We start from the raw sequence: 23,962 nt of genomic DNA on the forward strand, positions 1-23,962 counted from the left end.
TGATCCAAGGTTTAGTAGGGCAAAATTGTTGGTATGCTGGGGAGGAGGATTCAAGAAAAGAAGATAGTATAGAGTTGAACTGGTTCACCAAGGGATTAAGATAAGAAAAGAGGATACAGTGGCTGTGCAGGGGTGACGGCCTGGGAGAGAGTTGAAGAGCTGAGGGATTAGAGTTCTAGGTGTGGATGAAGGGTAGGGTTTGGTAAGAGATGGCAGAGGGGAAGTCTCAAAGCCAACATATTATGGTCAGATAAGGGGATTTCGGAATTCTTGAACATGGAGGTGGTGCATTTTTGTGGGTGGTTAGATCAAGGGTGTTACCATCTTTGTATATGCCTGAGGTTGGGTGGAGGAATAGATCATGGGAAGTTAGTAGGTGGAGGAAGTGAGTGGTTAGGGTGTTTGAGGGAGAGTCACTATGTATGTTGAAGTCCCTAGTATGAGGGCAGGAGTTGTGGGGAGGAGAAAAAAATTGTGAGCCAGGTACTAAACTCAGTGAGAAAGAACAGGGAGTGACATGGGGGTCTCTAGATAACAACTACCATGATTTTGATAGGGTGGTATCTATGAATAACATGAACCTCAAAAGAGGAAAGGTTACTAAGTGACAGAGGTAGGGGGAGAACCTGGAAGTGGCAGTAGGGAGCATGGAGTATTCCAACTCCCCCATCTCAACCAGTAATCTGAGGGGAGTGAGCGCAAATGCAGGCAGTACTGGAAAGGGTGGCCAGGGAGGCTATGTGGAGAGCCCAGGTTTTAGTGATTGCTAGAAGATGGGAAGTGTAGGAAATGAAAAGATGTAGATTGAAGGAAGGTCAGCTATTTGTGGAACCTGTATTTTAGAGAGTACATTGGAAGAGTTGTGTAGTGTTTGTTCCAGACTTTGGGGTGGGAGGGTTGAGGGGAATGGCAAGGAATCAGGTGGTAGGGGGTGGAAAATGGAGTTTGGATGATGACCTACAGAGTTTCAGAATCATTGGGATGTGTACGGTATGACTAGATGGCTATCAGTGAGTTGAAGGAGACATCTGTCTCTCCGGAGGAGGCTGGAGATCAGACAGGAGAAGCTAAACACAAGGTGGGAAGTATAGGGTCAGATGGCAGGGCCCATTTCACTCATCTTCCCTCTGAAAGTGAGACAGAATGTGAACCTCACTTCTGGAGATTCAAGTCCTGCTCTTTACCAACTTTCATCTTCCTCTTCCCTCAAGGGACAGGTGTAGTAAAAGAAGTCCTAAAGTTAGAGGCAGGCTAATACAAAGGAAGGCAAAAAAGTTCCTGCCTTCTGAAAGTAAGCTCCTGGCTTAACAAGGAAAACCTTTTATATATCAACTCCCTTCAGGACTATATTTGGAAACTATAAGATGGTTATTTTGAGGTAGAAGGAGGGTGGCAGTTGCCCTCCTTCTACTGAACCACTTCCAGAATTAAGGCCTAGGTGGAACTGACATCACCATCTACAACCTTACCACCTCCTGGCTTTAAAGAGCTTTATTGTAATTCAAACCATCATTATGCTAATATCTTAAACTGAAAGCCATTATCTTAATGGGGATTGAAGAGCTTTAGTATGGGCATTATGCCATAGGGTAGCTAGATGGTGAAGTGGGTAGAACAACTGGCCTAGAGTCAGGAAGACTTGAAATCAAATCTGGCCTCAAGCACTTCCTAGCTGTGTGACTCTGGGCGAGTCACTTAACTCTGTTTACCTCAGTTTCCTCATCTGTAAAATGAGCTGGAGAAGAAAATGGCAAACAACTCCAGTATCTTTGCCAAGAAAACCCCAAATAGGGTCACAAAAAGTCAGAAACGACTGAATAATAGCAACAGAAGTACAGAAGAGAGGAGGTCTGGTCAGAGATAATAGGAGGAAAGGAAAGGGGACTGGGTTAGGAGGGCACTGATGACAGATTTTACCTTCTTTAACTTCTGCTGAGATCTGCCAGTATCAACTAGTCTAGAATACTGCCAGACTCCTTTTTGGCACAAATACCTAAAGTGTGCTGCCCCTTGTCGTATATCTTCTTGAATTTCATTTTAGTGGCTAGTATGGTAAAGAAATAAGGCCAGCTTACTCTTTCAAAGTGGACCGCACTGGATAGCTGCCCTTTAGGGTTATTCTAATTAAGGGTCTGGCCCTTGGCTTTGTAGCTTTGAAAAGCTTTCTTTCTTTTTTAAAGTTCAACCATAGGTGTTAAAACTCTGGAGGTATATTCACACTAACCAAATTCACTAGAGACTTACAAACAAGAATTCCAGCTTATTCATTTATAATGAATGCTATTCTGGGCCTGAGCACTTCGACTGGTTGTCTGTACACCAGATTCCAACCTGGGAAAAAGGTCGGCTCCAGACCAGATAATAGAACCAAAGGTGGCATGCTGAGCACAGAATTAGAGCTAAGAGAACTGACTCTTACCCAAAGGCTGTTTCTGTCAAACTGCTGTAGCCTGAACTGACCCTTTTCCCTCCAGGGATAGACATTTCTTGGTCATCTGGAATTGGTGTTCCCTGTAGGATGCCTTATTCTGCAGGAGACAGGCTGCATCCCTGACAAATATTTTTTTCCAGATGCCCTTCAAGACTCACAAACAGAAAGGTGATAGTCTAATTTGTCGTTGTAAAGTTCACCTGTTGTCATAAAATATTCAGTCATTCAGTCAACAAGCATTTATTAACTATCTGCTATAACTATGTGTCAGACGCTGAGCTAGTATAAATACAAAGAATGAAACAGTACTTTCTTACAAGGTGGTTACGTTCTAATGGAGGGGCAATAAGTACATACAAAAAATCAGTATAAACATAGATAATAATAGCTGACATTTATATAATACCATGTGCCAGGCACTGTGCTGAGTGCTTTACAGTTATCTCATTTCATCCTCGCAACAACCCGGGAATGTAGGTACTATTATTATCCCCATTTTATAGATGAAGAAACTGAATCAGATGTTAAGTGACTTGCCCAGGTTCACACAGCTAGCAGGTGTCTGAGGCCAGACTTGAATTCAAGTCTTCCTGGCTTCAGGTCCAGTGTTCACCATCACTGAGTAGATAAACAAAAGGTAGTTTGGGAGGGACAGCACTGGCAATTGGGTAGCTCAAAAAATGCTTCGTGCAGAAGATGATACTTGAGCTAAGTATTAAAGAAGGAGAGGGACTTTCTTCTGTAGAGGTGAGGAGGAAGTGTAATACAATTAAAATTTAGGGTGGTGGCTTCCTGATAACACAGTGAGGCCCTTTCGGATTCTTATCTCCAAAGGAAGTTGCTCTTTTGAATCTCTGTCCTTTTTATTATCCTCAGGCCTTAGTTTTGCTGTATAGAAGTCTCAAGGGTCTTAAGTGGAATGGAGGTGATTGGGCAAACTGAATTGAGGAAATTGATGCTTCTCTGAGGAACCAGTGAATTGTGTTTACACTCTTTCCATCATATACCAAAACATTTTTCTTAAAGAGAACTGGTGTGTTCCATAGACAAACTGAAGACAAATATTTGTTGTACAAGGTGATGAACTGTGTATCATTCATTATAAGCAGACCAACAAGGCACAGTTACTGTCAGCCATCTGCTGGGATATGAAAATAGCTTTGTTTTGGTGTTATTTTTTCTGGGCAATATAATACAATGCAAGATTTTACTTCTTGTTACAGTACATTATGATGCTAAAAGAAATTTTTTTAAGGGCAGATTGACTTTTCATGGTATTAGCCAAGATGTACCACTTGCCAGCCCTCTGAAGGTCACACTAATATCCCTCTATGCCTTTGATCCTGCCATTTCCTGTGACTGAAATGCCATCCTTGAAATTCTTATATATTTGCAGGTCAGTGCTAATGCCACTTTCACTTCATTTGGGCTTATTATTCTGTACTATAATCTATAGGATCATAATTTTAGATCAAGAGAAACCATAGAGGGCATGTAGTCCAACCTCTTCATTTTACATATAGGGAACCTGGGAAGTTTAATGAGGTAGCTAGGTGACAGTTAATAGAGCTTTGAACTTGGGAGGCAAAAAGTCCTCAAGTCAAATAAAATAATATTTGTAAAAATGCTTTGCAAACTTAAAGTATTATATACATACTAGGATATATGTATCATGTTTCTTGACAGTGAGGACAGTCTTAACCAAAGCTTCTGTCTTCCTAGCACTTCTTGCAGAGGGCGTTTAATAAATATTAGTTGATTTGAATTGTTAGCGACATAGCAATTTAAGGGATTTTCATTGACTGTCCTCCATGCTTGGAATTCTCTCCCTCATCATCTCTGCCACCTGGCTTCCTTTAAGTCTCAGCTCAAGGCTGACCTTCTGCAAGAATCCCTTCCCAAGTCTTCCTTAAACCTGGTGCCCTCCTTCTGAGATTATCTCCAATTTATTCCATATATATCTTGTTTGTGATCAGCTAGATGGTGCACTGGATAGAGGAATGCTGGGTCTAGAGTCAGGAAGACCTGAGTTCAAATCCAGCCTCAGACACTATGTGACCCTGGGCATGTCACTTAACCCTGTTAACTTCAGTTGCTCATCTGTAAAATGAAGCGGAGAAGGAAGTGGCAAACCACTCCAATATATTTTCCAAGAAAACCCCAAACGGGGTCACAAAGAGTCAGACACAACTGAAACAACACAAACAAGAATATTTTGTTTGTACATTATTGTTTGCATGCTGTTTCCCCCTTAGATTTGTGAGTTCCTTGAGAACAAGGACTGTTTATTTTGGTTTTGTTTTCGTCTTTCCTTATATCCCCAGTGCCTACCACAGTGCCTGGTACATAGTAGGCACTTAATAAATACTTGTTGATGACTTCTTGACTTTAGTTCCCCCGAGCCATCTACTATACCAGCTTTCTCTTATCAAGTTATCGCTTTGATAGTTCAGGGGTAGGTTAAAAATATAAAAGGAACTCTTAATGCCATATTTCCTTTTTAATGTGTTTTCCTGCTTTTTGGGAGACTGAGTGAGCAAAATCTGATGGATCTCTTAAGTTTAAGAAACTCTCCAGTCTCCGCTGTTAAAAAGGATAATTACTATTTGCTAGAAGAGCAATAGAACTCTGACTAGCCCAGCTTGAATTTTCATAGCCTGTTGATAGGATAATGGATATGAATTGGAGAGTGATTGTGGCCTCTGACATTGGCCACCTAGAGAGAAATGTCTACCATATTATTTCAAATGTTTAGCAGTATAAGTAATTTCATTGAGCATAGCAGTAAAATTATGTGCAATTTTTAAACTTTTGTTAGAAACAACATTTGTAGTTCAACATTAAAACATCTTTGCAGGAAAGGGAGCTGTGGAAGTCTTGGAAACCTCATTTAGTCTCTCATTGGACTCATCACAATTACTTTTAATGAAACGAGTTGTAACTTGCAAACATTTTCCTAACAACCTATAGGTGTCCTCAGGGAAATTAAAAGCAGGACTATAAGAAACAACTTCACAGTCCTGTGCCAGTGGATCAGAGTACACAGTACATCTTCATAATTATGCAAGATTTTGCTAGTTCCCATTTATAGCTGGAAAGATTCACGAGGCTAAATGGCTGCTCAGAAATTTTAAACTGTGACTTAAAGCCTTTCTGTGGAAATCTCCCTGACTTCTGTCTGTCCCTCTTTCTTCTTTCCTCTCTCATTAGCCTCTCTTTACAAATAAGCTTTTTCTCCTCTAGTATATATTGCCTCTGAGAAGTAAAAAAAACAAAACAAAACAAAACATTAAAAGGATGCCAGGGGTAGGAATGAGCTAGTAAGTGAGGGGACAAAATTTACAGCTACTTTAATTTCACTATCAGAGTTTTTACAAGTTAAGAGCTGAGAGGAGACGTTAAAGGTTATGTAGCCCAAACCCTCATTTTACTGATGAAGAAACTAAGGTCTTTTACCCCAGAGGAGAGGAAGTGACTTGTGCAAAGTTAGACACAGGTAACAAGCAGCAGAGCCAGGATTTGAATTCTGGGTCTTCTAACTCAAAATTTAGTATTCTTTCACTATGCCATAATGCAGTGTTTTAGCCATTCTACCTCCACAATATCATGTGCAAAATAGGGGATAATGATACTCAAAAGTACTTTCCCCTTAATGCATTATAGAAATAACAATAGCTGACAAAATTTCTATAACACTTATTATAACAGTGCCACTATGCTAAGAGCAAGCTTTACAATTATTACCTGAAAGATAAAGATCACAAATCTTATTAATAACCAAGTCATTGTAGTGGGTTTTTTTTGTTTGTTTTTATCGATATGGGGTGACACACTAGAAATAAAATGTAACAGTACAATGCAGGAAATGTACTTACTACTTTATTTAAACATTCACATTTAACTAAAGCTAAAGAGGGCCTTGTGGGATGGCTGAAATTACTTTCCCAAATTATATTTAAGCTAACAACAGTTGCTCGACACATCTATTCTAGTGAAAAATCTAATAGCCTTAGTCAACTTAGCATCCAGTCTCTGGAAAGGAAAAAGCAAAACTATACCTCTAGTAACCTGTTTGTATGATATTCCTAATTATTTTAATTCAGTTCAGCTAACATTCACAGAGCTACAGAGGTTAAATAAGACCTAGATCCTGCCTTTGGGAAACTGGTTAGGGAGAATAATTCACATTTCCACAGTAATACTTTAAGTTTTACAGTGCCCTTTCCACTTACCAGCCTTGTGCGCTAGGCAGTAAAGTTGCAGGCATTTATTGAACAGTAGAAGGTTTCACTGAACGGAGAATTAAGTCATGTTCCTAACCATTGGATTTGTGATCTTTTTAGCCCAGGATTTAAAAAAAAATAAGCCATAAAGACCCTTTTTGATAAATGCCCATACCATTTCCAGCTCAACTTTTCTTCTGTCTTCCAAACAATAAATAGGCCTAGCCTTTTGTATGGTTTATGATATCTGAAAAACTAAAAGGGAGGGACATCCTGTGGCAGTAGGTAGTGAGACAACAAGTATTTAATCTCTGTTATTTCCTTTTTTACGTAGCATGTTTCATCATTTATTGCTGAAAGATTTGGGGGGGATTTTGACAGAATTAAAGATTCCTCCTGAGCATATTCAGTGTTAGAAATAGAAGGGAAGTTCCTGATGATGCTTAGTCAGTGTTATCACTTCCTCCTTTAGTAGCTATTGTTTATAAGCTCTCAATAATAATAGCTGACATTTATATAGCACCTACTATGTGCTGTGCTAAGTGCTTTACAATTATTCTCTCATTTGATCTTCACATTCCCCTGGGGGGTAGATGCCAATTATTATTTCCATATTACAGATGAGGAAAATGAGGCAAACAAGTAAGTGACTTGCCCAGAGTCACCCAGCTAGTAAGTGTCTGAGGCCAGATTTGAACTCAGGTTTTCCTGACTTCAGTGTTTTATCCACTGCTTCACCTAGCTGCTCAGCGTATGCTACTTTCTCTGGTTATTTCTTTTTATCTCTCTCTATATGCCATCTTCCCAATTAGACCATAAGCTCCTGGAGAGCAGAAACTAAGCTCCATGCCTCTTTGTATAGCAGCATTTAAGAAAGCACACACGGGCTACAGCAGGTGCTCAGTAAATATTTGAGTATTGTAACTGTAGCCCAGTGGTAGAAATTGCAGGGGGAAAAGGAACAATATCCAGGAAAGCACTGAATTCCATTAGGCAAATATCCCAGTGGCTCTACTGATTTCTGTAAATTCCAGATTAAAGAAAGTTAGGGGTCCAACCAGAGTCATCCTCACTCTGTGACCAAAACAAAGAATTAAACAGAGTAGCTATAAGTATGATGATCCAGGTCAAAGGATCGTAGAGGTGAAAGAAATCATTTGATGCAAACCCTTCATTTTACAGATACGGAAACTGAAGCCCAGAGATAACATGACTTGTCCAGTGTCATACAAACTTTAAGTGTTTGAGACAGGATTCTAAAACAGGCCTTCTGATGCCAAATCAAGATGCCTATAAATAGTCTACCTGAAATGAAATCCTAAGCCCACTACAGAAGCCATAGATCTGCAATATCCAGGAGTGGAAAGGCAAGACTGGAATGCCTGTTGTGGCATTTGACCCATTCACTATTAGGACTGTGTGGGAAGAGAGCAGCAGCATGATATTGAGCAGCAGTGTTCAACTCAAATAGAAATAGGAGGCCACTAATCCATACATTAGGATCCTTGTGGGCCACATATTGACATAGCTTTAATTTCATTTCATTTTATTAAATGTTTTCTAATTACATTTTAATTTGGTTCCAGCCACATCCAGCAGTATTGTGGGCTGTGGACCAGAGTACTAGACTTAGAGTCAGAAGAGCTGGGTTTCACACAGTTGGCTTTGCCACTTGATACTTCTAGACTTCTAGCCCTTAGGGCAGTCACTTTACCTGTTGGAACCCCAGTTTCCTCATCCATAAAAGGAACAGGTCTGAACCAGATGATCTCTAAAGCAATTTTCAGTTTTAACTATGCCCACATTTCTAAGGAAATCCTTCTGGACCCTTCCCGCATCCTCTCCTACCGCCCTGCCCCAGTGTCTTCTTTGACCCCACCTATTCTGGTGTTCCCTTTCAGTTGGGAAAAGACAAGACAATTTTAAATATGAAACCAAAATAAATCAAAATGAAATGAAAATGAGCTTTGCATCTTCCTGTGATTGTTATGGGGAATGGTACATTCACAATGCACAATAAAACAATAATGTACCCTGTATTTATGTTTGGAAATTCCATGTTAGATTGTTTTTCTGCCGTTTTTCAGACATAGCCACTTGTCTTATTATCTAATCATTTCTATAGCAACCCTAATTGTTGTATTTCAGTGCTTTACATTGCTAGTTTGTCATGAACAATAAAATCAGAAAGGATATTATATATCCAATGTTATATTTTATCCAATGTGTAAGATTCCACCTTAGGGGGAAAATATTTGAAACACCTGATGGAAATTTATTCAGAATATAATAAATGGTTACTATCTTATAGGAAATTACACTTATTCTTTAGGTCTTGTCTACTTAACCCTCTTTAAAAATCAGACACTTGAAATTCATTGTGTTCTAAATAGACAATTTTGGGCAGAACGGTGTAGTGGAAAGAGTACTGTCACACTGAGAGTTAGGAGACCTGGGTTTAATCCCAACTCTGCCAATTGATTAGATGGGTGAATTTCAACAAGTTACTTCACTTCTTTGAACTGAGTCCTCTTCTGTAAAAAAAAAAAAAGTCTCCTAGTACTAGATGATCTTTAATGTCCTTTCCTGTAACAAAATTCTAAAGATATTTACGGTGCCAGTAGTGGCTATTCATAATAAGACCTTATATACTAACAATAATAGTATTATAGTATAATAGTATAATAATAATATTGTTATGTAATAACAATATTAATATCACTCATATGATGCTTTAAGGTTTACCAAGATCCTTACAAAAATTATCTCATCTTCATAACAACCTGCATGTAAGGAGGATTTTGTTATCTTTTTAGAATTCAGTTTCTCAGGATCCATGGCCATGGTAATGTCTAGTTTCCAGGTGTTAGATATTAACTCCCAGAATAGCCTCAAGGATCCTAGATAGTAATTCCTAGAATCAGAGTGATGGACAGTCCTATTGGGACTACGCCATGAGGTATAGGGGTGACATAATTGATATTTATTACGCCTGTGCAGAATGATGATATTGCTAAAGTTAACTTGTGAGCTTAATGGTGGCAAGATGCCTTCTTCATCTGTTGCCCTATAAAGCAAGTGGGCGCTGATCAGTGAGTGAGGAGACCACAGGGAATCCATAGAGGAATCCATGAGGAAACCCATTTGGGATTTGTGTAATGCATAAAGGAATGCATGTACCTGCCTCAACTGGCCCCACTGAGGCTTGAGGAGATTTAGGGGAGTGCACAAGCTAGAATGCTGTGCCTGTCTTGCTTGACCCCATTGAGATGCAGGAGTTGTTGCCTTCCCCCCTTCTTGTCAGCCCCTTCGAGAAGGGTTGTTAGGGAATGCTGTTGGTGCGCCCATTATCAGCAACTTCCTCTTGAAATGACCAGACTAGAATAAAGTAAGATTATTAACCCCTCCGTAGCTATCTTCCTGTCCTTCCTGTCTGACCAGATCAAGAGTGAACCTGTTTGAGGCTAGAGTCCAAAAACTCCAGTGCCTCCAGTGTGTTATTTGTGAAACACACCCCTGTGAGGTAGGTGCTATTATTATTCTGATTTAACAGGTGAAAAAGTGGAGGCAGAGGTTTAGTGACCTGTTGAGAGTCACAGAGCTGGTTAGTGTCTGATATGAAATTCTCTGACATTGTGTCTCCATCAGATTAAAAATGTATTTTAATGGCCTGTGAATTTAACACAAATCTGCCTCCTTCTTCCGATCTAGTGATAGAGCAGTGACTTGGTGATCAAGAGAATTAGAATCTAATTGGTTCCCCCAACTGGCTTGTGAGAGATTGGACAGTGAAATTTTGCCTTTCTGGGCCCCAGTTTTTCATATGAAACGCGAAGGGTGTTGGACTTAATGGGTGGGGAACCTGTGGTCTCAAGGCCACATGTGGCCCTCTAGGTCCTCAAGTGCATCCCTTTGCCTGAATCCAAACTTCATAGAACAAATCCCCTTAATAAAAGGATTTGTTCTGTAAAATTTGGACTCAGTCAAAAGGCTGCATCCAAGGACCTAGAAGGCCCCAGGTTCCCCACCCCATCTTCCCAAGTCTTGGAGAAGGGAGCAAAGGGGAGGTTTTCCATTAATTCTAAGCAGCTTCTTGCTTGTCCTTCATAATGTGACTCAATTGCAGTGACATTCATGCCACATAAATAGCAGAAAATTCCACTTTGTCTTTAAAGATCTTTACTTTTCACTTTTGGGGGAGGCAGAGTAGTGCAATCACTGAAAGGCACCCACGATTTGGACTTTGAGGACCCCAATTCAAATCCTGGCTCTGACATGGATGTGACTTTGGGCAAGTCACTCCCTTCTCTGGGCCTTATTTTTTTTCCTCTTCCAAAAGATGCAGGGGTTGGACAGTATGAACTCTGAGGGCCCTTCCTGCTCTAAATCTGTAATCCCTTCTCAGTGTTTTTGTGGCATAAATCAAAGCATCCTGCTATTTAAAGCCATAAAGTAGCTTAGAGACATGTATTGCAAATCTCCACCCACACCACCCCTATCTTAGAGTTGAGGAAAGGAAGACCCAGATGTCTTGGCCCAAGTCTCAGCCATAGGGGTGGTCTCTCTACTTATAAAAGGCCTTGAGTCTGAAATGATAAATTAGAAGAGAAGGCGCACCATCACCCTGGGTCAGGAGAGCTTTGTAGAGACAAGTGCCTCACGAAGGTGTTAACCAGAACGGTGCTGGCTGTGTGTGTCTCCGTGTCTCGGTGTGTCTGTGTGTGTTTTACTGACAGAAGCCTGTGGAGAGGGGACCAAAGGGTTGCCAGACCTGTTTCGGTGAGGTTGGGAAAGTGCAGAAGAGGACTGAGTAATGGGATGCTGGGCCCGGTTTCCCCTGCCGAGAGGGCCACCCCTAGCCTGGGGAGGGAGGTGCCCATCCTCCGGCTGCTGCTCGGAACACCGACCGGTCTGCCCCTGACGCCGCCCCCTCCCTCACTTCGCAGGGTTTCGTTTTAAAGCTGGTGACGGGGAAGAGGAAGCATACGGGTGACCGGGGGCGGGTATTTTCCTGGCGCTTCCTCCTAGCCTCACCTGTTGGAGCCGGGGAAACCAGGTCGCCCCCCGCCGCGTGCTCCCCGGGGCGGTCGGGCTCCGCGCCAGCTGTGCTAGCTCCAGAGCCCGCCCCTCGCGGCGCCGCTGGACTGGCGACCCGGGAGACCGCCGCCCTCCCTGCGGCCACGGCCGAAGAGACTGGGAGGGCTTGCTGCCATTTCCCAGCCAGGGTGGGAAGTGGGTGCAGAGGGCGCGAGTCTGAGCCTGAGGGCGCGCGGCTCTGGCCCAAGGCGGTTTCGCTTTCTTTGGGCTTCGGTCCGGGGTCCAACTTGTGCTGAGTCCCTGTAAAAATTAAAGCCTCCGAGGACCCTCCTTTCTGAGGGGAGGAGGCCTCCCTCCTGCAAACCACGAATGTGTAAATGTGAATAGCGAGTAACACTTTAAAAAAAAAAAAAACAACTTGGTGATTTAAGAAAGAGTAAGCCACGTTCTGGCCTGTCACTGACTACTCTAAGAACTTCTTTATATTTATAAGGCAAAGGAAACTAGAGTTCATTAATCCTGCTGGGCCTTTGGGTTTTCCATCCCGGCATTGAAAAGCAAAAGCCCGATTGAGCCTTTAGAATTGTGGAAAAATACCAAAATACAGTGGAAATATGTTTCTTAAATTGTGAAATTAATTTTACACTTAGCAAATGTAAAACCAAAAAAAAATTGAAGGACCGGTGGCATTAAAGTTCAGGGTGTTAATATTTGAAATCTGTCCAATTTAATTAGCTGCATCCTGGAGACAGTTTTTTTTTTTTTTTATGGTCAGTGTCACTGATATAACACCCAATTCTTTTCTCTGGAGTGAGATCGGAATTAAATATAAAATTTGTTTAGTTGCATTGACCTGAAGTTTATTTCTACAGCATTTTTTTTTCCTATTTGGAGAAATGGGATGCATCCATGAGGAAATTGTTGGATGACTTTCTTCTTGAAGTGGCATTTGTATGATATAGTTCAAAAACTACCTATCCCATAGCTCCCTAGAAGATTCTTGTGGATGAATTGTCAGGTTTTAGTACTTTGTGCTTTGAATTTTATAGTGAATGTGAACCTTACATAAGGGATGACTGTATTTTTTGGTCTGATATCTAACTTTGAAACATGTATTTCAATCAGTATCACTACATATGCAGTAATAGACTAAACAGTGGGTGGTGTCTTTTTTTTTTACATGCCACTTGCCACTCTTCAGGATATGTTAATAGTCAGGGGCTCTTTAGAGTAATCATCACAAATTTTGCTCTAGTGACCTAAGAATTCACATTCATATAGGTAAAAAATAGCTAGCATTCTACAGCACTTTAAATTCTGCAAAAATGCTTTACAAATATTTTCTTACTTTATCCTCAGAACAATCCTGAGTGGTTTTTTTACAGTTGAGAAAACTCAGGCAGATAGTGGTTAAGTGATTTGACCAAGGTCACACTATGATTAGGATTAGAACAGCATTCTAACGCTGTGCTACCAAACTGCCTATAGATGTCTTAAGGTTTCAAAGCCACTTTCTACCAGTTTGACACTGCTAAAGACAGTGAATCTTGAAATGTTTCAGTTTCTTAAAAAGCTTACCTTCTGTGAACCATTAGATAAACAGGATAAATGAGTTGATATTAAGGGGCCTTCAGTTACTTGGGTGGGAGTGAAATCATAATAATGATGTACAGGTCTTAAATAATCTTACTGCTCTTATGGAATAGCTGATTGGTCATGTAACTTTTTGACACTTGGCATCCTGAAGTGAGATGATTTTTTTTTGTTCTATGTAGGGAAATATTTATAATATTTAATATATATTTAATTATAATAATATAATATTTTAGGATAAAATGGAAAATCTTGTACTCGATCAGAACCTGAGATAATAGAGGGTTTCTAAGGAGGTAAAAAAATTTGACTTTGACTGTGACAGGAATGGCTAACAGAGGACTCTTTCCCCCTCACTGTGCTCTTCCCAACTGGAAAGGAGAATCAGATCCTTTAGGTGGGCCTCTACCAAGGAGGGCAGGCAGCTGGAGCTGTTATACAAACTGATAGTACAGAACAAGGGTATTCTCAAATTACCTCTACCAGCCACATAACCTGTAGTTCAGAAGCAGCAGGGAGGTTGGAGAGCTAGTGTGGGAAGAGGACTGAAGGGATGCATTTTTTTTTAATGTACTATCTGACAACAGCCCTCCCTAGGTTTTGTGCTAAAATAAGAGCATTTTCACACATTTTAATTGCTCTGAGATAACAACAGTATGAACTCCATCTACAAACATTTATTATCTATTTAATTTTGCTCCAATTTCAATGTAGCAAGAATTCACCTTGTAAGTGGAAATAACTGTCCGTTTAGTAAAAGGTATCCCTCCACACATTGCTACCACTGTTGTGCTTTTTTTTCTTCTATTGAAAAACACTGTGTAGAGTAATGTGAATAAAATAGCCCAACACATTTCTCTAGGTTCACGTGGCCTGGTCAAAGTGATATCTTTGTGAATTTGGGTGCCCCTTGTTTCTTGGCCATTTGTGAACAATGTTATAAAATCATGAAAATGCATGGTTTCTTAAATACTGTTGGCCAGATTTCTAGATCATAACTACTACGTGCTACAAAATACTCAGTAAGCCTTATTGGGGAGATCTGTAAAGTGCACAATACAATTGTGTTTATTCAGTAATGATGCAATTCTCTCTTGATTCCCCATCTCTAGATCTTTGTCATTGACACTGTCCTTTTCAGTGATGCTACAGGACGGAGAGGAATGGATAAAAACATGGGAGAGCAGCTCAATAAAGCTTATGAAGCTTTCCGCCAGGCTTGCATGGACAGAGATTCTGCTGTAAAAGAACTACAACAAAAGGTATGTGATGCTGGTTTGGAAACTCACCTCTTGGAAATCATGGCATACTATTTTCTACTGAACTATTGGTACGAGTGGAAATCACTGGGAAGAACAGAGTTTGAAATATCAAAGAGGCACATTAACCAAGGCAAGAAATTTGACGTTTTTTCATGGTGTGTTAAAAAAAATTGACTCATGTGGAATGTTTGCGGGTTAATTAAAGGTTACATGTTTATGAATGACCAAAAATATGGTCTCTCTTAAATCTAGGAATGGAAATGTTAGTGTTTCCATTGTATATGTAACAGATGAAATATGAAACAAGATTTTTTTTAAAAGACAAAGTCAAGAAGTATCAGTGCCTTAACTGACTTTTTATTTGTTTACATCGTCGTTTGCTTGGCAGAAAGACCATACAGAACTTAAAATAACATGTAGCTTAATTTATTACGAATTTCTGTTTATTGAAAGATAACACAATCAGTTTCCAACAAGTTTTATCCCAATGACAGTATGATAAGGGTAAACTGCTTAAGGGGACACTTCAGTAATTAACGAAAGTTTAAGGTATTTTAGCTTCTCTCAAGTATCTGATGAGAGTTTGGGAAATCACATTCTTAAAAACACATTTCCCAAAAAGGCATTGTGTTGTTCTGGAAGGAGCTCTTAACTATTAGGGTCAGAAGACGTGGGTTCTAGCCTAAGCTCTTCTAACAAACTGTTTTGGGGGCGGTGAAGGCCAACTCACTTCCCTCTACCTCAGTTTTTCTGTCAAACATAGGATTGGGCTAGATGAAGACCATTCCTTCCATCTCTGATGAATACTCCTTTTTTCCTGATATTTTCCTTCTAAAATGGAGCGTTATTCAAGTATCCTAGTCTGCTGCCCATCACTCATTAATAATACTTGAAAGACTTATTCCCATTTACAAAAGAACAGTCAGTGGCAAAATTAATTGGCATCGACATCTCCTAACATTTCTCCAGTCTCCCAGCAATTTCCCTCATTCTTAGGTGACATGTGGAAAGGAAAATGTGGGTGTTAAGAGAAAGAGAAAAGGAGATTATTTGTAAAGTGATTGAAAGATGATGTTTAAACTTAAGTTTATATTTTAAATTTGGGTCTTAATCATTTTTGATCCTGGGGAAGAAAATCCTGAGGACTGTGTCACACCCACATATACAACCTAGTCCCTTCCTGTTTTTACTTTGCACAGAGTTGTATGTACATTAAGAAATCTGACACCCTGGTCTTGATCCAGATGAGGTGAGAGTAAGAAAGGATAAGAAGGAAGGGTGAGGTTGGATCATAATAGAGGAGTTAGTTTTCTGGACTTTCCTCCCCTGCTAGAGACAGTGGTAAGCAACTATTTACTCCTTTAATTTATTCCCTTATCTGCCCTGAAACAAGCCTCTGATAACATCAGCTGTAGGCTTTAGTGTTCCAAAGTTCTGGACTTTTAAGTCAAGAGGCTATGACACTTACAACTTATGTGACCACCAATAAAACATTTAACCTCTTTGAGTGTTATTTTCCTCATATGTTAAAATAGAAATATTTTCATTACCTACCTTAAAGTGCTGTTATAAGCAATTTGTGTTTCATAAAATTTAAAGTATAAAAATGAGCTGCTCTAAGTAGATTCTGTTTCAGAAGAAGAAGGAAGAAGATAAAATAAGTGGGAAAAATTTTTTCTGATTTTCCTCTGAAAGCTGGGGTGGCCTCAAATACTCAAATATATAATAAAGAAAAATATAAGTATCATAGTCATTATTTTTATCACCTTGTAGCCCTACCATTAAAAATACCTGCTAACACTGTTGGATGAAGGTATTATTATTCCCATTCTACATACTGCCCACATTAATTTTTAGTCATTTTTCAAGTAACAAAACTTCCATCATTGCTTTTCATGTGTTATGTTCTTATATACATACACAGTCTCTAGGCATTTTCATGGAGTTTTTTGTTCTGTTATAAAAGGAAAAGATTTCTTAAGGACTTTTTTTGGTTGTATTTTCTTAGGTTCTGATTTTAATCAATACACACATCTGTTGTTGCATTAATAGAATTGGAGTTACCAAATTATAATGACTGAGTTTTCATCAAACTTTGGAGAACAAAGCATTGACTGAGAAAAAGCAAGGTCAATACTTCTTTCACTACAAATATCTTTTTTTTAAGAGGATAAGATAGCGGGAAATGTGTAATAATCAACTCAAATTGTAGGGTGCTTAAATCTTCCATTCTACTTTCTGTCTTGAATTATGTTTAGGGGTAAATAAGATTACCTATTTTAAAGGTGTTTTACATTAAAAATAGTGCCATACATTGGTGTAGTCAGTCACTGTATAGATTGTTATTATTTTATGTTGTATAAGGTATTATGATAGCTACTTTGAGCAACACAAATAAGGTATATAACACAGGCTCTGCCCGTTGGGAGCTTGATATCTCCTTAGAGAGAGATAAAACAGACTCTAATCATGGTAGAACCAGATGTTCTTTTTATTCCTCTCTGAGAAATACTTATTTTTAAAGGTGGTTCCTTAAAAAAAATCTTCCATGACCTGTTAAAAAAATAATCCAGAGGCCATTATGCTGTTTTCTCAAATCTGGTAAAAAATGTCTTCTTTGTTGTTTTTTTCTTGCTTGAACTATTACTTTATAAAATTATTATTATCTCTGAGACTGAATTTTTAAAAATTTTATAAAAATACATTATTTAAGTCAAGAGCTTCTTTTACTTAAGGTTTGAGTAGCAGAGAAAAAAAAAGCATAAGCAAGTTTATCTAGTGTACTGATTCTTAGCCTTTTTTTGTGACTGTATCCTTTCAGCAGTTAGCTGAGAGCTTTGACCCCTTTTCAAAATATTTTTAAATGCATCAACTATAATATATAGGATTGCAAAAGAAGCAAACACTGAAGTAAAATTACCAAAATATTTTTTTAAAAACCATTTGCAGACCCACTGAAATCTATTTATGACCCATTGGGACTCCATGGAACTCAGGTGAAGAATCTCCACTAACATCTGCTCAGTTACTGCTCAATGATAGCAAAGCCATAGCTTGGCTTCCTGTGCCAGAGGCGAGGCTGAAACATTCCATAGAAAATAAGGCAAGTGTAGTGGAAATCGTGCTAAACTAAATCAGGATACCCAAGTTCAAATCTAACCTCCAAAAATCTAATAGCAATAACTCCAGAATCTGAGTTTTAGTTTCCTTATCTGTCAAATGGGGGTAACATACTACCTATCACCCCTGGTTGTGGTAGGGAAAACAGTTTGCAAGTGTTAAGGAACAATATAAATGTAAATTGTTAATGATAATATATTGATATCTTACCTGATAGTAATTACTAACTCTCTGTGCAAATTTGTTGAAAAGACTTCTCAACAGTGGTCCTGGATATGCCTAAGAATATAATTTTCTTCATTTGCCAAATAAAAAGTTTGGACTAAGTCAGTTAACAAGAGTTTATTAAAGACCCTACTGTGTGGCAAACACTATGCTACAAACTGAGGATACAAATGCAAAATGAAATAATCCGTACCTTCAAAGAATTTGTATACTGTCGAGTGTAGAGAAAAAGTTGTGTAAGTATCGACAAACATATACAAAGTACATCCAACGTAATTTTGGAGGGGACACACTAGAGACTGAGGGGATCGGGAAAGGCCTCATGTAGGGAGTGGATTAGGCCATGTAAATTGAAATTTGAAGAAAACAAGGAATTCTAAGAGGCAGGGGTAAGGTGCTTTCTAGGGGGACAGCTTATATAAAGTCACAGAGACAGAAGATGGAGTGTCTTGTGTAAAGAACAGCAGGAAGGCCAGATTAGTGGGTTAGTGGCTATCAAGGAACACAATAAATAACAAGGCAGTCCCTTCCAGTCCCCTCCATAAATCTATGATACTATGATCTCCATTCTTTGTTTTGTGGCTTCAGTAAGCATGAATCAAGGAAGGGAAGGGGACGTATTGACCAGTGTACTCCACATTGAAGCAGCCTCAGAGTGTCTGAAGTATTGTTAGAAGGGCTGATTCTGAACTCCATTTGATGATAACAAAAATTTAAAGGAATTCAATTCAGCAGACGAATCACTTAACCTCTCTGGGCTTCAGTTTCCTCATTTGTAAATTGAGAGAAGTGGACTATGTGGCCTCTGAGGTCCCTTTCAGTTCTAAATCCATGATCTTATGATCATATATCCCTTCCTAAATCTCTTCAGGATAAACAATCCTAGTTCCTTTAACCAATTTTATGGCATGCTAGTCACTCTCCTCTGGATATTCTCCAACTTATCTATATCCTTCCTAAAATGCGTTGCCTGAAATTGGACATAATACCCCAAATGTGGTCCTGTCAGGGTAAAGTACAGCATAACTAATGCTTCCCTCTTTCTGGACACTATATTCCTCAAAATGCAGCCTAAGATTCCACTAGTTTTTTGGGGTTTTTTTTGGCTTCATTTTTATACTATGGCGTGGTTTATTGGATAGAGAATAGGATTTGAAATCTCAAACTAAATTCATTATCTTTTTTTTGGCAGGGCAATTGGGGTTAAGTGACTTGCCCAAGGTCATAAAGCTAGTACATGTGTCAAGTGTCTGAGGCTGGATTTGAACTCAGGTCCTCCTAACTCCAGAGCCGGTGCTCTATTCACTGTGCCACCTAGCTGCCCCAATTCATTATCTTTCACCTAAACTTTTTTGTTCTTCCTAACTTCCCTATTACTCTTGAGAGTACTTCTATCTTCCCAGTCACCCAAGCTCTTGAATTTTCTCCCCTCACCAAGATGGTGTGCAGTCTGATATAGGCTGTCCTTATACATTCATATTAAACATATTTTCACATTAGTCGTGATGTAAAGAAGAATTAGAACTAATGGGAGGAACCATGAGAAAGAAGAAACAAAAAAAAAACAACAAAAGAAAAGGAGAGCAAATAGTATGCTTCCATTTGCATTCAGACTCCCCAGTTCTTTTCTCTGGATGTGGATAGCATTTTCCATCATGAGTCTTTCAGAGTTGTCTTAGATCCTTGCATTGCTGAGAAGAGCCAAGTCTATCAAGGTTAGTCATAACACAATGTGGCTGTTACTGTCTACAGTGTTCTCCTAGTTCTGCTCATTTTACTCAGCATCAGTTTATGTAAGTCTTTCCAGGTTTTTCTCAGGTCCGCCTGCTCATCATTTCTTATAGCACAATAGTATTACGTTACATTCATATCCCACAATTTGTTCAGCCATTCTCTAACTGATGGATATCCCCTCTATTTCCAATTCTTTGCCATTACAAAAAGAACTGCTATAAATATTTTTATACGTGTGGGTCCTTTTCCCATTTTTATGGTCTCTTTGAGATACAGACCTAGAAGTGAATGCTCATCTTCCTCCCTTCTTTTCCTCTACTGCAATAGGTTTTTGTGCCTTTTCATGTGATGTAATTTACCCTTGTCTGCCTCCTCCTTTCCTCTTCTCCCAGAACAATTCCTTTTCACAACTTCATTAGATTTTTTATCATCACATCAAAGTCAACTTATACCCACCCCCTGTATCTATGTAAACCCCTTATAAATGGCATAGTAACAATACAGTTCTCAAGAGTTACAAGTATCATTTTCTCTTGTAGGGATGTAAACAGTTTGCCCTTATTAATAACGTGTTGTTGTTTCTTTTCTCTTTACCTTTTTATGCCTCTCTTGAGTCTAGTATTTGAAGATCAGATTTTCTGTTGAGCTCTGGTCTTTTCATCAGGAAGGCTCGGAAGTACCCTATTTCATTGAATGTTCATCTCCTTCCCTGAAAGATTATGCTCAATTTCACTGGTTGTAATCCATTGTCCTTTGCCTTACGGAGTATCATATTCCATGCCCTCTGATCTTTTAATATGGAAGTTGCAAGGTCCTATGTGATCCTCTTTCTAGCTGCTTACAGTGTTTTCTCTTTGACCTGGTAATTTCAGAATTTGGCTACAATATTCTTTGGCATTTTCAATTTGGGATCTCTTTCAGGAGGTGATCGGTGGATTCTTTCAATAACTATTTTACCTTCTGGTTCTAGGAGTAATGATTTCTTGAAAGATGCTGTCTAGGTTATTTTTTTCATCATGGTTTTTAGGTAAACCAATAATTTTTAAATTGTCTCTCCTAGATCTATTTTCTAGGTCAGTTGTTTTACCAATGAGGTATTTTATGTTTTCTATTTTTTATTCTTTTGTTTCTGTGTGACTGATTCTTGATATCTCATACAGTCATTAGCTTCTACTTGGCCAACTTTAATTTTTAACAAATTGTTTTCTTCTATTAGATTTTTTACCTCCTTTTCCTTTTGGCCCATTTTACTTTTTAAGGAGTTCTTCTCTTCAGTGAGTTTTTGTGCTTCCTTTTCCATTTGGCCAATTCTACTTTTTAAGGACTTGTTTTATACAGTCAGTTTTTGTCCTTTTTCTAAGCTATTGACTCTCTCTTGCGTATCTCTCATATCTTTTCCCAATTTTTCTTCTGCTTCTCTCATGTGACTTTTGAAATTCTGGAAGGCTTTTTAGGCTTGAGACCAGTTCATATTCCTCTTAGAGATTTCAGATGTGGGTATATTGACAGTGTTGTCCTCTTCTGAATTTGTGCCTTGATCTTCCCTGTCCCCATAATAAGAATCTCTGATCATTGTCTGTTTCTGCCTTTTTTTTCATGCTATTTGCCTAATTCCTGGCTTTTAGAGTTGAGCTCACCAGCTGGAGCACAGGGGGCAATGACCCAAGCTTCTTGTGCTAGGAGCCGGGGACCTGGTCCCTGGCTTTGTGTGCTGGGGCCTCAGGTGCTAGCAGCTGGAGGCTGTAGGGGTCTGTCAGCTTACCTGGTGCTGAGTTGGGCTCAGCAATGCTGGAGCTCTCAGGTTGGGGTGGGGAGTCTGGCCCCTGTGGGATGCCTGTTCCCCCAGGTCTTGCACATGAATGTTTAGCTGCTGGAGAATGTCTGCCAGCCTGGAGCTATGCCTCCTGGAGTTGTGCTGAAGCACCAGGAGATTTGGCTGCTGGAGAATACTGCCACATGTGATGGTTTTCTGAGCTGGTGTATACTGGTTCCCCTGCCTGTGCTAAGGCACTTGAGGGTTCTGGTGTTGGCACTTGCTGGCTCTACCACCCTAGGACTCAGGATCTCCCCCTGGTTTGATGAGATGGGGCTTGCTTCTGGCTTGCTGGGATACCTCCCATCCTGTACTGTTCCCCCTCTCCCAGAGTGAGAGGAGCCTTTCCTGTTAATCCCCCAAGCTTCCTGGGCTACAAGACTGCTGTATCCTGTCTTTCTGCTTGCTCAGCTGTTCCAGGGTTTTTTCTGGGATGATATATTCTGGGCTTTAAGAGGTCAATAAGGGAGGGTGAGAGCTACTTAATTGTTACTTCCCGTCTTGGCTCAGTCCTGCCATTTCTACCTTCATAAGATATTTCTTATATTCTTCCTTCTTTCTTCTGACTACTTCTGACTACTATCACCCTGATGCGAGTCTTCTTTACTTCATGCTTGGAATATTGCAGTAGTTGGTCCCTGTGTCTCCCTTCCTAACCCACCTTCACTCTCAGTCTCTTCCACACCAGTTCATCTTCCACTAAACTGTCAAACTGATCTTCCTAAAGTGCAGGTCTGATCATGTCACCCCTTAGTCAATAAACTCCTTATTACTTCCAGAATCAAATATAAAATCTTTTCAGTCCTCAATCCTAGTACTCTCCCTCTGAGATTACCCCCCAATTTACCTGTTTGTGTCTTGTTTGTACATAGCTATTTGCATACTTTCTTTCTTCCCTCCTGTAAGACTGAGTTTCTTGAGAGCAGGGCCTGCTTTACGTCTTGTTTTTCTTTGTGTCCCTAGTCTTAGTACAGTACCTTCGTACAGAGTTAATAACAGCTGTCTTGACTTGGCAGACCTGGGTTCAAATCTCACCTCTGACACTTGCCAGCAGTATGATCTTATTTAAGTCACTTAATCTCACTGAGTCATATTCAGATTTGGAAGGATACCAGATATATCTTAATCCTTGCCCCAGATAAAAATGTTAAATTAACACAGGGCCAAGGGCAAATCCCAGGGGCATCCTCCTAGAGACTTTCTAAGTTGACATTTAACCATTAATGATTATTCTTTTGGACATACTACTTAACCAGTCCCACATCTACTTCATTGTACTATTGACTAGTCCACATCTATAGGAAGGTATATTTGTCCTGATTTATGGCAACCTTGTAAGACAGGCACATTTCAGCTTCTTTTATGTAAGGTCAGTGGGGAATAAGATCTTCTCCACCCATCAGTAGGCCTCATGTGGAGCCCATTAAGGGAAGCTTGGTTGTAGGAAGGCTTACGCACCTTTTGCTGATTTCTCATTAGGTACCAAGTTAGGAGGGTTAGGATGCTTTCTGGTTCTGAGCCTGTTTTTGAGAAGCGAGCTTTTGCTTTGGGGGCTCACTTATGAAAAAGATGTTGTGATTCCCTGGTTGAGACTCTGAGGGGCCATATGTTCAGAGCTCCCCAACTCCTCAGCAGTAAAGGCTGTCTTGATTCAATGGTGGTTGTAAAGCTTTGATTCAGGCAGTAGAGCCCTGTCTGTTGGTCTTTATTTCTCTTCTCTGTATTTTTTCTGTTTAATTAAAGAAGATTGTTGACCCCTGAAACAGCTATCTTTCCTAGTAAAGCAGATAAAAGAACCTGCACTAGCAGCCATCCTGGGTATGCCAGTGTGATTGTTAATACATCTTAGTAGCCTGGGTGATTGGGAGGAAGGTGGTATGGACAACAGTTATAGAGAAGATAGAAAGGATGGTTTGGGTGGAAAGTTGAATTCAGTTTTGGACATGTAAAGTTTAAAATATCTATGGGACATCCCAGTTTGAGAAGTCCAAAAAACCTTTGGAAGTACAAGGCTATAGCTTAGGAAAAAGGTTAGGGCTAGAATCATTTGCATTGAGACAACTGAACAAATGAGAGCTGATAAGATCATCAAGTGAGGGGGTGCAGAGTGAGAAGAGAAGAGAGCCCAGCATAGAACTTTGGGATATACAGTCATTGTGAGCAGGAGGAAGAGACAGCAAAGGAGACTGAGGAGGAGTGATTGGTGTCAGGAAGGTGGGAAGAGAACCAGGAGAGAGAAGTGTTATGAAACACCAGAGAGGAAAGAGTATCCAGAAGAGGGTGATCAACAGTGTCAGAGACTGTAGAGAGTTCCAGGACAAGGACTGAGAATAAGCCATCAGATTTGACGTTAAAGAAGATTATTGGTAACTTTGGGGAGAGTAGTTTAAGTTGATTGATGAGGACAGAAGGCAAAATATAGAAGGTTTAGGATCAAGCAGGAGGAGAGAAAGTAAGTGCAGTGAGTATAAATGACTTTCTCAAGGAGTTTATCAGAGAATGGGGAGGAGAAATGATAGATAAT

At 39.7% G+C, this 23,962-nt stretch overlaps 1 protein-coding gene across 4 annotated transcripts in view; it reads left to right on the forward strand.

Moving 5' to 3' along the window:
- The window catches only part of TANK (TRAF family member associated NFKB activator), a 90,490-nt gene that overhangs the window by 28,582 nt on the left and 37,946 nt on the right, over positions 1 to 23,962 (forward strand). For all 4 annotated transcript variants that reach the window (XM_036746912.1, XM_036746910.1, XM_036746913.1 and 1 more), the window contains exon 2: positions 14,397 to 14,546. In XM_036746912.1, the coding sequence (XP_036602807.1) occupies positions 14,448 to 14,546 (99 nt within the window). In that variant the 5' untranslated portion in view covers positions 14,397 to 14,447. The remainder of the gene's footprint in view (positions 1 to 14,396; positions 14,547 to 23,962) is intronic.

This window comes from Trichosurus vulpecula, chromosome 2 (assembly GCF_011100635.1).
Source record: "Trichosurus vulpecula isolate mTriVul1 chromosome 2, mTriVul1.pri, whole genome shotgun sequence".
NCBI lineage: Eukaryota > Metazoa > Chordata > Mammalia > Diprotodontia > Phalangeridae > Trichosurus > Trichosurus vulpecula.